At 46.5% G+C, this 12,824-nt stretch overlaps 2 protein-coding genes across 2 annotated transcripts; one reads left to right on the forward strand and one right to left on the reverse strand.

The window, feature by feature from the left end:
- Positions 1–338: 338 nt before the first annotated feature.
- On the forward strand, positions 339–3,679 carry LOC125516246 (probable folate-biopterin transporter 7). Its single transcript, XM_048681736.1, has 2 exons — positions 339–815; positions 2,241–3,679. The coding sequence occupies exons 1-2, from the start codon at positions 533–535 to the stop codon at positions 3,278–3,280; spliced, it is 1,323 nt and encodes a 440-aa protein (XP_048537693.1). The 5' UTR covers positions 339–532; the 3' UTR covers positions 3,281–3,679.
- Positions 3,680–4,381: 702 nt separating this feature from the next.
- On the reverse strand, positions 4,382–11,579 carry LOC125516258 (carbon catabolite repressor protein 4 homolog 4). The gene is made up of 10 exons (XM_048681744.1): positions 11,361–11,579; positions 11,217–11,296; positions 11,043–11,092; positions 10,904–10,953; positions 7,180–7,249; positions 6,574–6,695; positions 6,229–6,338; positions 5,747–5,897; positions 5,430–5,577; positions 4,382–4,954 (listed from the first exon to the last, which is right to left on the reverse strand). The coding sequence occupies exons 1-10, from the start codon at positions 11,477–11,479 to the stop codon at positions 4,658–4,660; spliced, it is 1,197 nt and encodes a 398-aa protein (XP_048537701.1). The 5' UTR covers positions 11,480–11,579; the 3' UTR covers positions 4,382–4,657.
- Positions 11,580–12,824: the final 1,245 nt, after the last annotated feature.

Consider the following 12,824-nt stretch of genomic DNA (forward strand, 5'->3'; position numbering starts at 1 on the left):
AAAATATAGTCGCTCTGAGCGAGCTATGTCTATGTGGCTCGGCAAAGGCCCCATGTATTGAGCATCTCTTTCCCAAAGATTATAGCTCTACCATGATGGAATAAAACCCTTGTGATCTAAAAAAAAGTCTAATCTGATGAAGCTACAGACTTTTTCAGGAAAAAAAAAGGCCCGGAGGCCCACCGAAAAGGCATGCCGACATCCTGGAACGCGATGACCCACCATGCACACACGGGCGATTGGTACTGGTCCACGTGGCTCCGGGCCCCTGTGTCCGTGGCAACGTGTTGGTTCTTCTCGTGCCAACCATTCCCCTGAAATGCATCATCACTTCTCAGTTCGGCCAAACACCACCCAACCATCCCACGTGTCCTTCCACCCCCGGTGGTAGTGTACAACACAAGAGCCACCACGAGCTCCCAGTGTCTCCTCATTCCCTTCCCTTGGATCGGGAGCAGAGCAGGAACAGAAAGGTCCGGCGACGCGCGGATCAGCCGAGACTCCGTACCGTCGGATTTCGTGGAGGGAGGCCATGGAGAAGGGGCAGAAGGTGGAGGGCGAGAGGGCCGCGGCGGCGGCCGCGGCCACGCAGCGGTGGGTGATCGGTGTCGGGTTCTGGGTGCAGGGCTTCCGGCTCTTCCCCTGGCTCGGCGTCAACTTCTTCCTCAAGGACGCCATGGGCGTCCCTTCCTCCTCGCTGCAGATCCTCCAGGCCTCCGCCACCCTGCCCATGGTCGCCAAGCCGCTCCTCGGCCTCCTCTCCGACGCCGTCCCCATCCGCGGCTGCCGCCGCCTGCCATACGTCGCCATCGGCGGTACGCCCCCTCCCTCCCTCCCTTTATCCCCCCACGTTATCGCATTGCCTTTCTTTTCAGATCTACCAACAACGCCACCTTCCGTAATCTGCGACCGACACCATGATCCTCATCGTGATTCCATACCGCCCTTTACTTTAACGGATAATAACGTGGAATGCTCGGAACCACGCTCGATTCCGTACTCACCTTTACCCGTTAACCTGGAATGATCGGAACCACGCTCGCGATGCAGAATCATAATTCCCCGAGATTTTCACCTTCCCTGTACTGCCCATGTTGCGCGCACAATTTCGCCTTTTCACTGCACTTGATCACTGATTAGACGAGTCGTGGGAATTCTGAGCAGTGTAGGAACGTGCAGTAGGATATTTTACTCTTTTGCGCTGTCTTTGGAGAGAAAAAAAAAGAAAAATGATAACCACGGTAGAGCTTTCCACATTCCTTTCTTGCGTGCTGTTCACTTGTTTGTACATTGGTGTCATGTGGCGAGCGACAACGCTGCAAAGAATATACTTGAACGCAATTGTCCTCTTGATTATTCACATGCGTTTTGTCTTCTTTCACTTTCACTTTCCCTTTTCGTTTTTTCTTCTGATTACCATCATTCTCCATCTTTCGGCGGAGTAGCCTTTTGGAGTAGCAACCAGGGCGGCATCGTGTATCTTTTCTCAGCCTTGGATGTGGCCCTTGCCGTGCACAAGTGTTATGATGAAATTCCAAAGATGGACGGATGGTGTGCTGTCATATCCCAGCATTACAGAACTTAAGATTGCCCGTCCTCAGATTCTGTGCTGAAGTCTTAATTTGTGCAATACCATTAAATTTTAATTGACTAGAATCACTTTGGTCTTTGATTCTCCTTTTCAGCTCGCATCATTTAGAAGTTAGCTCAATCCATTGATCCCCTTGGTTTAGATATCCGAGCAGTTAAATAAATTCAGGGAGCTATGGCGATTTTAGTGACTATGATATCTTGTCTTTCTCGATCACTTCATGAACAGATTGGCATAAAAGAGCCCAACCAAGTGCTTTCGAGCTTGACAGACCAATTGTTGGAAGTCCACTGATATTTTGTTAATATATAATTAGCACAATCAGATGCATAAGGAAAATTAGTGTAATTTACTCATATTTATCACCCTGTCAAATGCCATAACTGATGCTCCTGAAGATGCGCACTGTGTGCTACACTACATTACAACTGTTTCTCCTAATATAGCTAACTACTCCCTCCGTTCCTAAATATTTGTCTTTCTAGACATTTCAAATGACTACTACATACGGATGTATGTAGACATATTTTAGAGCGTAGATTCACTTATTTTGCTTCGTATGTAGTCATTTATTGAAATGCCTAGAAAGACAAGTATTTAGGAACGGAGGGAGTATATTCTAACATAACTTCTTTTGCTGTGGTTGCAGCTCTCTTGCAGGCAGTTTCATGGTTAGGAATTGCCCTCTGGCCGTCTCTTTCTCTTCCGGTTCTTACCATTTTTCTCCTCTTGAGCAACTTTGGTGCATCCATATGTGAGGTTGCCAATGATGCCATTGTAGCGGAGGCCGGGAAGCAAGCAACCTCTTCCTCAGGGGGTCAGCTTCAATCCTTTGCTTGTATGTTTGGTGCTTCTGCTGGCGCGTTAGGAAACCTCCTAGGTGGCATTGCTCTCAGCTACTTTTCCCCCAAACTCATGTTCCTATTTTTCGCAATCGTTCTCGTGCTCCAGTTCTTCACTACTGTGGCTATATCTGAGAGCTCCCTCAAACTCCCAAAGGCGACTACTAATACATCGGTGATTTCCAGCATCCGTAAACAAACCAAAGAGCTGTCCTACGCGCTCTGTATGCCGGAAATATTCTGGTCAATCATATGGTTTTCAGTGTCCTATGCTGCCATACCGTTTCTACTCGGGACCATGTTCTTCTACCAGACTGAAGTGTTAAGACTTGACTCATCCATCATCGGTTTATCCAAGGTTTTTGGGCAAGTGGCTCTCTTGGCTTGGAGCATGGCATACAACAAGTGCTTCAAGACAACGTCTGCACGCAAGATCTTATCAGCTCTGCAGTTCATCACAGCGGTCGTAATGTTGTCAGACGTGTTATTTGTCCAGGGAGTATACAGGAAGGTGGGAATATCAGACTCCTTGTACACCATTGTGTTCTCAGGGCTGCTAGAGGGCCTCATGTTCTTCAAGGTGCTACCCTTCAGTGTTCTTATCGCAAGCCTTTGCCCCTCTGGGTGCGAGGGATCGGTTATGGCCTTTGTCATGTCTGCACTTGCCCTGTCTATTATCATCAGCGGATATCTTGGGGTTGCGCTTGCTGAATTCATGGGAGTATCTGGAGATGATTTCTCTGCACTGCCGGTTTGCTTGTTGATTGAGGCTGCATGCACAGTGCTGCCGCTATTTTGCTCATCATGGATTAAAGAGAGGAAAGGGAAGGAGAAGAAGGAAGAATAGAATCCATCTGTAGGATCCCTAGGATCCCAAAGAGGTTGTATTGGTGCCTGCGAGGCTTTCCTTCAAACTTTTGTCGGTGCCTGAGTATGGGGCTGCCTAAATTCCAGTTTCATCATATGTGAAACAACCCAAGAGAGGATTAGGTTCTTCAGTTCCGAGCGCTCTGTGGCCTTTCAGGAATCGTCTTAAGAGGCAAGAGCAGATATACTTGTGTGCCATCATTCTTTTCGTCTTTCAGGAGCTATATGATAATTTTTGGGGGTGTAAGTAGCTTTTCTTTTTTAGCTTCTGTAAGGCTGTAACTAGTTTTTTCTGAGATGTGTAACTAGTTGAACCCTACATATTGTGTATTTACTTTTATTGTCTTTGGTCTGCCAGTTCAGTTTGCATTTCTTTTCATTCTTTGTGTGTGGAAAAGTCTATGTCCAATTGTCCATTTTTCATGTAACGAACTGATTGTACCTATCTCCGAATGACTAATTCAGCAATTTAGGTGAGCACAAGTCATAACGAACTCTATGGTTCTAGGATACGATTTTGGTTAGTAGAACCTACATTTTTACGATTTGCAATCCTACATTTTCAGACGCTCCACCCAATGTTTCTCTATGCAGCCATGATAAACTCCAAGGATAGATGCGTCTTTGGCGACCTTCTAAAGTTTGACGCTTTACTTTTGGGTAAAAACGGTTACTTGTAGGGAACACATATAAGGAGCTAAAGAACACATAAATCTTTATACTGGTTAAAAACACATACTCTCCAAAAGCTGTATAACACACATAAATTGTCAATAGGGAAGGTCAATTTCATGCTGTGAGGCTAATGGTGCGACTTATGAGCTAGCTATAAGCATAGTTTTCTTAAATAATTTGTCTTGTACTCCCTCCCTCCGTTTCATATTAGTTAGTTGTCGCTGATTTAGTACACGTTGTACTAAATCAGCAACTACTATAGAACAGAGGGATGTTCCTCCTACAGCTGCTTACTTGCAAATCTTGTGTGTAAAGGCTGTTTATAATTATAATTATCAATTAAGTTAGTCATGAAGACCTTCCCTCAAAATCAAAAAGGGTCCAGTGTTCTGGGAAATGCGTACACTGATAAATGCACATACCTCTTTGGCCGAAAACCAAAAGGCACATGTTTCTTCACACTGATAAATGCACATATCACGCACGCACAAAAGGAACAAAGTATACCGTTATCACTTATCAGTTGACAAATTGCCTCTGAATAACCAGAAAATGTGGCTGTGAGATATTATTGCATGCACCACAGCCCACAGCCTTATGACTAACCCTAGACTGCACGCAGACCATGGCCAACAGTTCGAGGGCCATTTGCCGCCGCAGTCAAAAAACACAACCGGCCACCCTAGGCACTAGCTCTAAGTACCTGAAAATCGGCACCGATTGGCAAGTGATCACTAGGATGGTGGAAGTTGGGCAGGCCTCCTTCCACATCCGGGGAACCCCCTCGTGGGATCCGAAGTAAGCTGGTAGGTTTTATTGAACCGCCTTCCGACAGGAATATGTAGTCCAATGTTCCAGTAAAACCTGGAGTGCAATTTGTGAACTCCGGCTCCCCTCCGTTCTCAGCATACAGGCTGCGCAATTTGATCAGGGCTTCGTCCGTAGATTCGGAGCCAGCTGATACAAGGTAATTGTATACCTGGAAGTGATAGTAACAAATTAGCTGAGGTGACAGAGAGAACCAAATTGAATGAGGTGGCACACGAAACTGAATCTGAGTTAGATTATCCACACATGAGAGAAAAGGATAGAATGCTTTGTTTTTGGCATAAACAAGGGCTCAAAAGCATAAAGTAGCTATTGGACCGCGCATTGCCAGTCCCTACACAAATATGTTTCATCATGATAACAATATGCCACACACATAACTAGAATAGATGTCAGCACATGGACAAAGTTCCCAATATCTTTCAGTAAAGCCATGGAGCTAAAACAATGTCATTTTGGCCAGGTCATTTATGTACAAGTCACGTCGTCTGGATAACGACAAGTAATTCTGGACGGAGGTGATATTTGATAATATTTCTGTGTAACTAAACTCTGCAATCTGTAACAATAATTGTAACAATAGTGGCAAAAGCTTGAGAAAGCAATGCAGCAAATGCAAGAAATACCTTATCACCAGGGGTGGAGTTAAAATCACCAGCAATGATCACAGAAGGTTTACAGGTGAACTTATTTGCGATAATTTTCTCAAACTCAGAGACTTTTGAAAGAAGATACTTTGCTTGAGCCAACTTCACATCAATCCATTCTGGATCCCTGTAAAATCAGGTTTTACAGGTTAACATGCATAAGAAACCCATACACGTGTTGAAAACTAGCTTCCATCAAATACGTATAGTAAAATAAAATAGGCAAAAATATGAGTCGAATGACGAAAACATCTTTAAATCACAGAACAGTAGAGAACATGAGCTATTTTACTTGCCAATAAATATGTGTGTTCGCCACAATCAGGATATGCTCACAAGGATCGCCAAGCTTGAAAGCAGCAAGTAAACCAACGCAGTCACGCTTCAATCTCACACGTGGATCATTTGGATCTCCACGTTTCTTATTATCTTCCTTTCCACTAGATTCTGTCAGAAAACATCATACAAAATAATCATAAGCACGTCATCAGAACAAAGAACATATCCAGCCAAATTACAGGGAGAAAAAATGGAGCACTAGATAATGATGACAGACAACACATCTTCCAAGAAATATAGTAATTAGGCAATGAAAACCAAAAGGAAAATCAGCCCTTTACGGACGTGCTGCTTCAGCTGTTGAGCTTGGATATTTTTTGAATTATTATTTCAAAGATTTAAATAAGTATTTTTATTTACTTATTAAGTGCCCAGTTCACAACTTCAAATGTCCACATTCCATGCAAGTGTGTCCATTATGTGATCCGTTTCATATTACCTTCTGATGGTGAAGAATTATTCGAGGGGGCACTAATTACATTATCATTAAGATGACATGTTTCCACCAAGTCATTGTAATGTATTACTTCCTTCTGTAACAGTTCCACACTGCAAAAAGAAGAAAATGGTCAGGAAAAATAATTGGATGATGTAAAAAGTAACATTTTCTCGTGCCGAGCTTTGTCCATTATTAGCTGCTTATTTTACAGGGAATGTGTTCGCAAACTGAATATAGATTAGAGCACAATAACAAATATAGTTGCAGGGGGAGAGGTTCAATAAGGAGCTGTCCTGAAATCAGTAACTAATGCACCATGTACATCAGTTAAGAGCACATGTTTACCTTTTTGGTTTATAAAATATACCACATCCATCCCGTTTGTCTCCAGATCGCTGGACATAAATACTTGAATATCCAGTACTTTCCATGTTTTTTCTATAGAATGTCTCATATTCATCCAACTCCTGTCAGAGGCAGGAACCAGTAAAAAAAATAAGGAATATTCTAAAGTGAACACTAAGAGGGCAGGCCTGGTGCAGTGGTGAAGTCCTTCCCACTTGTGCAAGAGGTCGTGGGTTCGAACCAGCCTCTCTGCATTGCACTTCGCAGGGGTAAGAGACTAGGTTCTTATAATCCCTCCCCAGACCCCACCTTGTATGGGAGCTTCTATGCACTGGGTCTATATTCTAAAGTGTTTACTAAGAGCAACTCCATTGCATGATAGCTTCAAGTAGTATCTTTAGAAAATGTTCCATATCTGGTTATTTTATCTATCCGTTTGCAAATAAATATAGGGATGTCCACATAAAAAAAGGATATGGGCATGTTACTGAAGCCTACATGTAATAAAAATGATTAACAAAATCATGTTGTACATAGTTCTAACAAACAAAACTAGATATGATCACACTACAGAAATTTATTAAAACATCAGAAATGAGACCCAACCTGTATGCACATGAGGTCGGCATTAAAACTCTTGAGTTCTGTTAGAACGGCTTTTGAACGAGCTTTCCACCTATTTTCCAAACATAAAAGTAAACATGAATTCCAAAGCTGATGATAGAATTAGGGCAAGAACTGAAAAACAGAAAGGAAAGGAAGAACTGTGTTCTTTAATCCTGAAATAAAACAAGTGCACCAAAATAGCAACAATGTGCCAGTTCAATTGTGGAATATGGTTTATGGTTACTATTGGTAACCATAAGAAAGCAATGGTGGGTGTACAGTGTACCCCCCCCCCCCCCCCCCCTTATAAATCTAAAAAGGAGTCATTTGAGGTGTCACCGCTTTGCATGGATGCACTTTAGGAAGCTCACCACAGCAAAAAGTTATGCTTTACATGAGAGAGGCGGAAGAAGCAAAGGAAAAGGTAATCAGTAGGAATGGATCGTCAATCCTGGTTTGGGGACAGCGGATCTGACATTTAGCAACCTCTTTGCTATCACTGCGAGTTACTGTCACAGATCTCACACCCGCTTCAATCTGAATATCTGATACAGGCCTGTCGCGCCAGATCTAACTTCAGGACGCTGCTACTGCATATTGCGATAGAGACGGTATAGCGCCTGTGGTGGTTATAGCCGGTGGGGAGTGAAATGGGACTTTGGCAAAGGATGGCTGGGGAGTAATGGCCAAAAAGTGATGAGATCCATCGCAAGATGGTGATTCACTCCTGACTCTCGTCTAGAGCCTAGCTTGCTTATCCCGAGCATTTTAACAGATGTCTGTAAATTTAGATGAAAATAATACCTCATATAAAATTTGGCACAAATATACATACTATAGTCTGCTAGTAAATCTATGGGAAATTTCGAAAGTCTAGTTGTCGCTTTGAGTTTGAAAAATAAAACTAAAACTTATTATGTGGCATTTTTTACCCTATAAGATTTCTCCATTTACGTATTCTCTCGGTGTTCATTTCAGTTGCATTGCAAAATATCAAGTAAACATTAGAGTAATGGTAGTTGACATGCATATCTCTCATGTATCATCTCTATGTTAACACAATATATCATACAAGAGAAGAGACTGTGCAAGGAAGGAGGACCGGAAGTGAGTGCAAGGAGATAGTAGGAAATTAATAAAATGCAAATACTGATAAGAAAAGCATGAGTTTGGCAGATCCAGAGCATACGATCCCTTATGTTTCGAACCAAGGGCTAAATTTGAATATCGTATTATACCTATTGAATAAATATATGTGTGCTACGAAAGTTGGTATCTTGTGGGGACATGAGTTTCATCTGGATGCTAATTAATCACTTTTTCTAACAGCATTCTTTTACCATTCTACATTTTTTTTAGGATTTCATTCTTACAGAAAATAATGTTAGGGTGGGTTTTGCCAAGTAAGACAACTGTATGGAATATCTTAAATAAATGTACGAGGAATCCTCAAGTGGCGACCTACAGGGTGGTTACAACAACAACAAAGCCTTTAGTCCCAAACAAGTTGGGTAGGCTCAAACCCAAACAAGCCTTTTTGTTGAGAGAAGCCCTCCTCACCGCCGTGGTCGAGAGAAGCCCGATTGGCGGTGGCGGCTTTTCGCACAGCAGGGGCGGAGCAACCCCCCCCCCCCCCCCACACACACACACACACACCACCACCACCAACGGAATTTGGTGGTCACAGGCACGACGAGGGGGTAATTCCTTTGGCTCCCGAAATAAAGCATCATGCCTAATACAATCTTTTTAGTTCGTGCTTCGTCGGCTCCTCCTTTCTGATCACTCCCCCCCCCCCGCCGCAGCAAGCCACTGTTCGCAGGTGCGATGATGGTGTGACTGGCAGGGCGTGCCTGGCAGCGACGGCCAGATCTGGTCGGTGGGTGCCGTGGGCCTGAAGTTGCTGCCCTGCTTCCCGGCGGTGGTCATTGCTGGGCCCGAGTTCGAACGGCTGCGCTGGGCCGAGGTGAGTCAGGGCGACGAGGCGGGCGTATGGTGACCACGGTGGCTCGGTGGTTGTGGTCCTGCAGGAGGCGCAGGGTGGCGGCAGTGACCTCCCTTCTGTTGGGCACGGGGCTGGGCAGGTGCCGGTCGTGCCAGTTGCATGTGTGGCGGCGGCGGCTCTGACCGAGGGTTTATGCTCGGGAGGGCCAGATCTAGGTCTGAGGCGGATTTGGGTTATCGCCCTGGGTAGGTGTGGTTGGGCTCGGTCCGGGTTGTGCCCGCGAGCGATGTCCTCGCGGGCGCGGTGGGTGATGGTCGCCGTCGTGGTGCCGTTAAACGGATCAACGCCGATGGCCATGGACTTGGCGTCATATGAGCTCGTCTAGGCCAAGCCAGAGGGCTTTGGGTAGGGCCTGCTCGACAATGGCCGTTGGCGGTCTCAGGGTCTCTCCCCCACCCAGTCCACCCGGACTAGTTGGGGATGCAGGCGTCGACACTTACCATGGAGGTGTGGAACCAGACCCGGGGGCTGATGTCAGGCAAGGTGTGGAAAGAGGTGCCTTCTATTCTTCCTGTCGGGGTTGGTGTGCTGTGATGTGGACGGTCGGCGGTGTCTCGGTTCATGGACGCTCTGGTGGCGGCCCCGGATGGCGATCCTCATGGTTGGCTCTCCGGCGAGCACCATGGCGATCGTGGCCGCTATGCCTCTTGGGCGTGTGGGCAGTAAGAGGTGTAGCGGTGGGTGGCTCGGGCTCGCTCTCTGTCGTTGGTCTGTGCTCATCGCGGTTGTCCTGGGGGCCTCCTGGTGGCACGGGTGAGCTGCTGAGCGAAAGCTCAGCGCTTTGGCGGCAACGATGGCAGTGCCCGCGGTTGCCGCTCTCCTCACGAGGATATCATTGTGGATCTCCTCTCCGTGTCGGGGCTCCGGGTAAAGACCCTTGATTGTCTCGGACTCTGCAGCGGCGATGCTTAGTGTTGTCTCCCCTCCTGAGGGTGTTGCCATGGCGTTGTTTTCAGGCCTAGCTGTGTTATTTCTCGGCAACGTAGTCACGTGCGTTTGTGTTGTCCAGTTATCCTAGGATCTGCTTTGGAAGAGGGCTCCCTCACTAACTTGTATTTTCGGCCGTGTACTTTGATTTGTGCTTTATCTATAAAGTAGGGCGAGAGCCTGTTTCGAGAGAGCCTCAAGTGGCAATGCGAGCTTGATTACGATTCACACAGCATACATTTGGCTTGTAACTTCTTGGATACTATACAAAATGTGCATATGATAAAAACGAGTACGTTGCTCATGGAATTCCAAATTCTGATATGTAAGTGCTAAGAAAAAAGGGGTTGGTCTGTGATCTTCAGTGCACACTGCACAATGCTCAAGCAACAAGAGGCTACTTAGGGCATCCCATGATTTCAATCAGAATCAATTATTTAAAATTCCAGCAGAATGATATGAATAGTTTGATTGTGTTTCTAAGTCGATTGAGAACAGTTATTTCCAAGCCAGCCAAGTTACACACAAATCTACTAGATATTCATTGGATAGAATAATTAACACCCGGGATCAACTTAGAAGTAAGGATTTCACAATCCACTAAGAAATTAACGCTCTTCGAGATTTGTTATTTCTATTTCTAAGTCAACCAAGTTACACACAATTCTAAAATGTGCTATACTTGTTATTTGGATGGATAGAGAAATCAACATTCAACATAATCGACTTAGAAATATGAATTTCTCAAATGGACTTGGAAATAGACACTCCCTTTAATAATTATGAGCTTACTTAAGAGACGCGGATGGAGAATGGGGAAAAAATGCGCTCTTCACATAAACCTGCAATGTTGAGCAAATTCTTCAACCCGTCACTGTCCATACGACTATCACAAGTAAAATAACAGAGTAAAGCTCAGCAGCCGACATACCTGGGCGAGTATGTTGTAGGAAACCAGCCGAAACTGGTACCCGTCTGCCCCTGGAAGCCATCCCAAAACGATGTCAGTACTAACCACATCGGAGCTGCCCGGATACAGGAGCAGTCAGAGTAATCACGGGTAACGATGACCCCGTTTCAACAGCGTAGGGAGCATAAATTTTACCGGCATCAGGCTCGGACTGCGCTGTGGGGAGAGGGGCGAATCTGGGCTCCGCCTGCGCGCTCATCCGCCGCTTGCAAATCCTGAACCATAGTCAGAGCATGAGAAGCGGAGATGAGGGGGGAAGGGGGAGGATGCGCTGCTTACGGGCGGAAGGGGAGGCGGCGGCCGGAGGGAGGGGGAGAGGAACTGGATTTGGGGAGGAGGCGGCGGCCGAGGAAGAGAGGGAGGGAAGCCGCCCAGATTGCCTGGGGTTTTAGGAGCATCGGCGGCGGCTGTGTTTGCTTGCGCGCAACCGAAAAGGAAAAGATGGTGTGTGCGGAAGGCGACCTCTGCTTCGCCTGTTCGCGGCGTGCCTGTGTCCGGGTCGGACTCCGCCTTGTGAACTTTGCCCTTTTTTCCGGTGTCCGCGCTGGTGCCGTTAGCCAACTCCACCGCGCGACCCGCACGTCCATTTTATTCGGATTCTGTCTATTTGAATAGAGATTTAAAGTCGTATCCGAGCGTGTTCTGAGATGCGGTGGCCGTACGCCCAACGTGCGGACGTATCCTGTCCGTATGCATTTTTCTTTGCAAGTCATTAACTTTTTTTCATCATTCATTTTTAATACATGACAATACATCATCACATTTTGACTAGTAAAGTAAGGCCAAAAAAATAAAAACAACAAGAATACATTTTATAAGATAGCCAACTTCCATAATTGCCCCCTTGAGTTGGGTTAGGGCCTTCTCGATGCACTCATTGCTAATCTATGGAGGAGGCTCGATCTGGCATCCTCCTTTCTTCTTCAAGCCAGAAGTAGATGTTGCTTCCTCAGACCTAGTCTCGTGTCTAGCCTCTAATCTAGCAACAAGTGCACTTGTCTCATTTACAGCCTCTATGCTAGCTAAAAGTGCACGAACATGTACTAAATTTCGCTCTATCAATATATCGATGTACTCTTCTTCCCAATACCAAAACTTGCATCCATTCTACACAACAAAATTTGAAGTTAGCACAACTAGTCAAATCTAGAGCACAAACCGAAGCTAAAAAAAGCGCATACCCCATCGTTTAAGCACTTGATGAACACCCATCCGGGATGTTCCGGCGTTGTAGACACGCGGTTCACGACCATCCTTGGGCAGTGGTCGCACTTAATGAGTGGCAACGGTGCGCCGGCGAGCTTTTGGGCAAGCACCGAGCCCGGCTGGCCGCCATTCGTGTATCTGCCGGCGGACCACCGACGGTGCAGATCCGAGCGGCTAGAGGAGGAGCCACTGCCTGCATGTGGCCTTGCGGCCCTGCCAGGGCCTTCCGGCGAGGTGCCGGCCAGTCCATGGCGCGGCCAGGCCTCCCACAACCGTCCGAGCTCAAGACCGACCGGATACGCTCCAAAACCGGCCGGCGGGTGCGCAAACCAGGTGGCCGTGGTTGGGTAGCTCGGCGGCGCCGAGGGAAAGGGGTTGGGCGAGCTCGCGTCCGAACTGCACGGCTGCAATGGCAGCGGCGGCGGCAAGGGGAAGAGTGGGGAAGAGTGGAGGGGGTGCGGCCGGAGGAAGGGGCGGATAGAAAAAGGCCTACGTTGTGCCACCGACGGGCGGGCCAGGGGAGGACACGCACAGACG

Source organism: Triticum urartu, chromosome 1 (genome assembly GCF_003073215.2).
Source record: "Triticum urartu cultivar G1812 chromosome 1, Tu2.1, whole genome shotgun sequence".
NCBI lineage: Eukaryota > Viridiplantae > Streptophyta > Magnoliopsida > Poales > Poaceae > Triticum > Triticum urartu.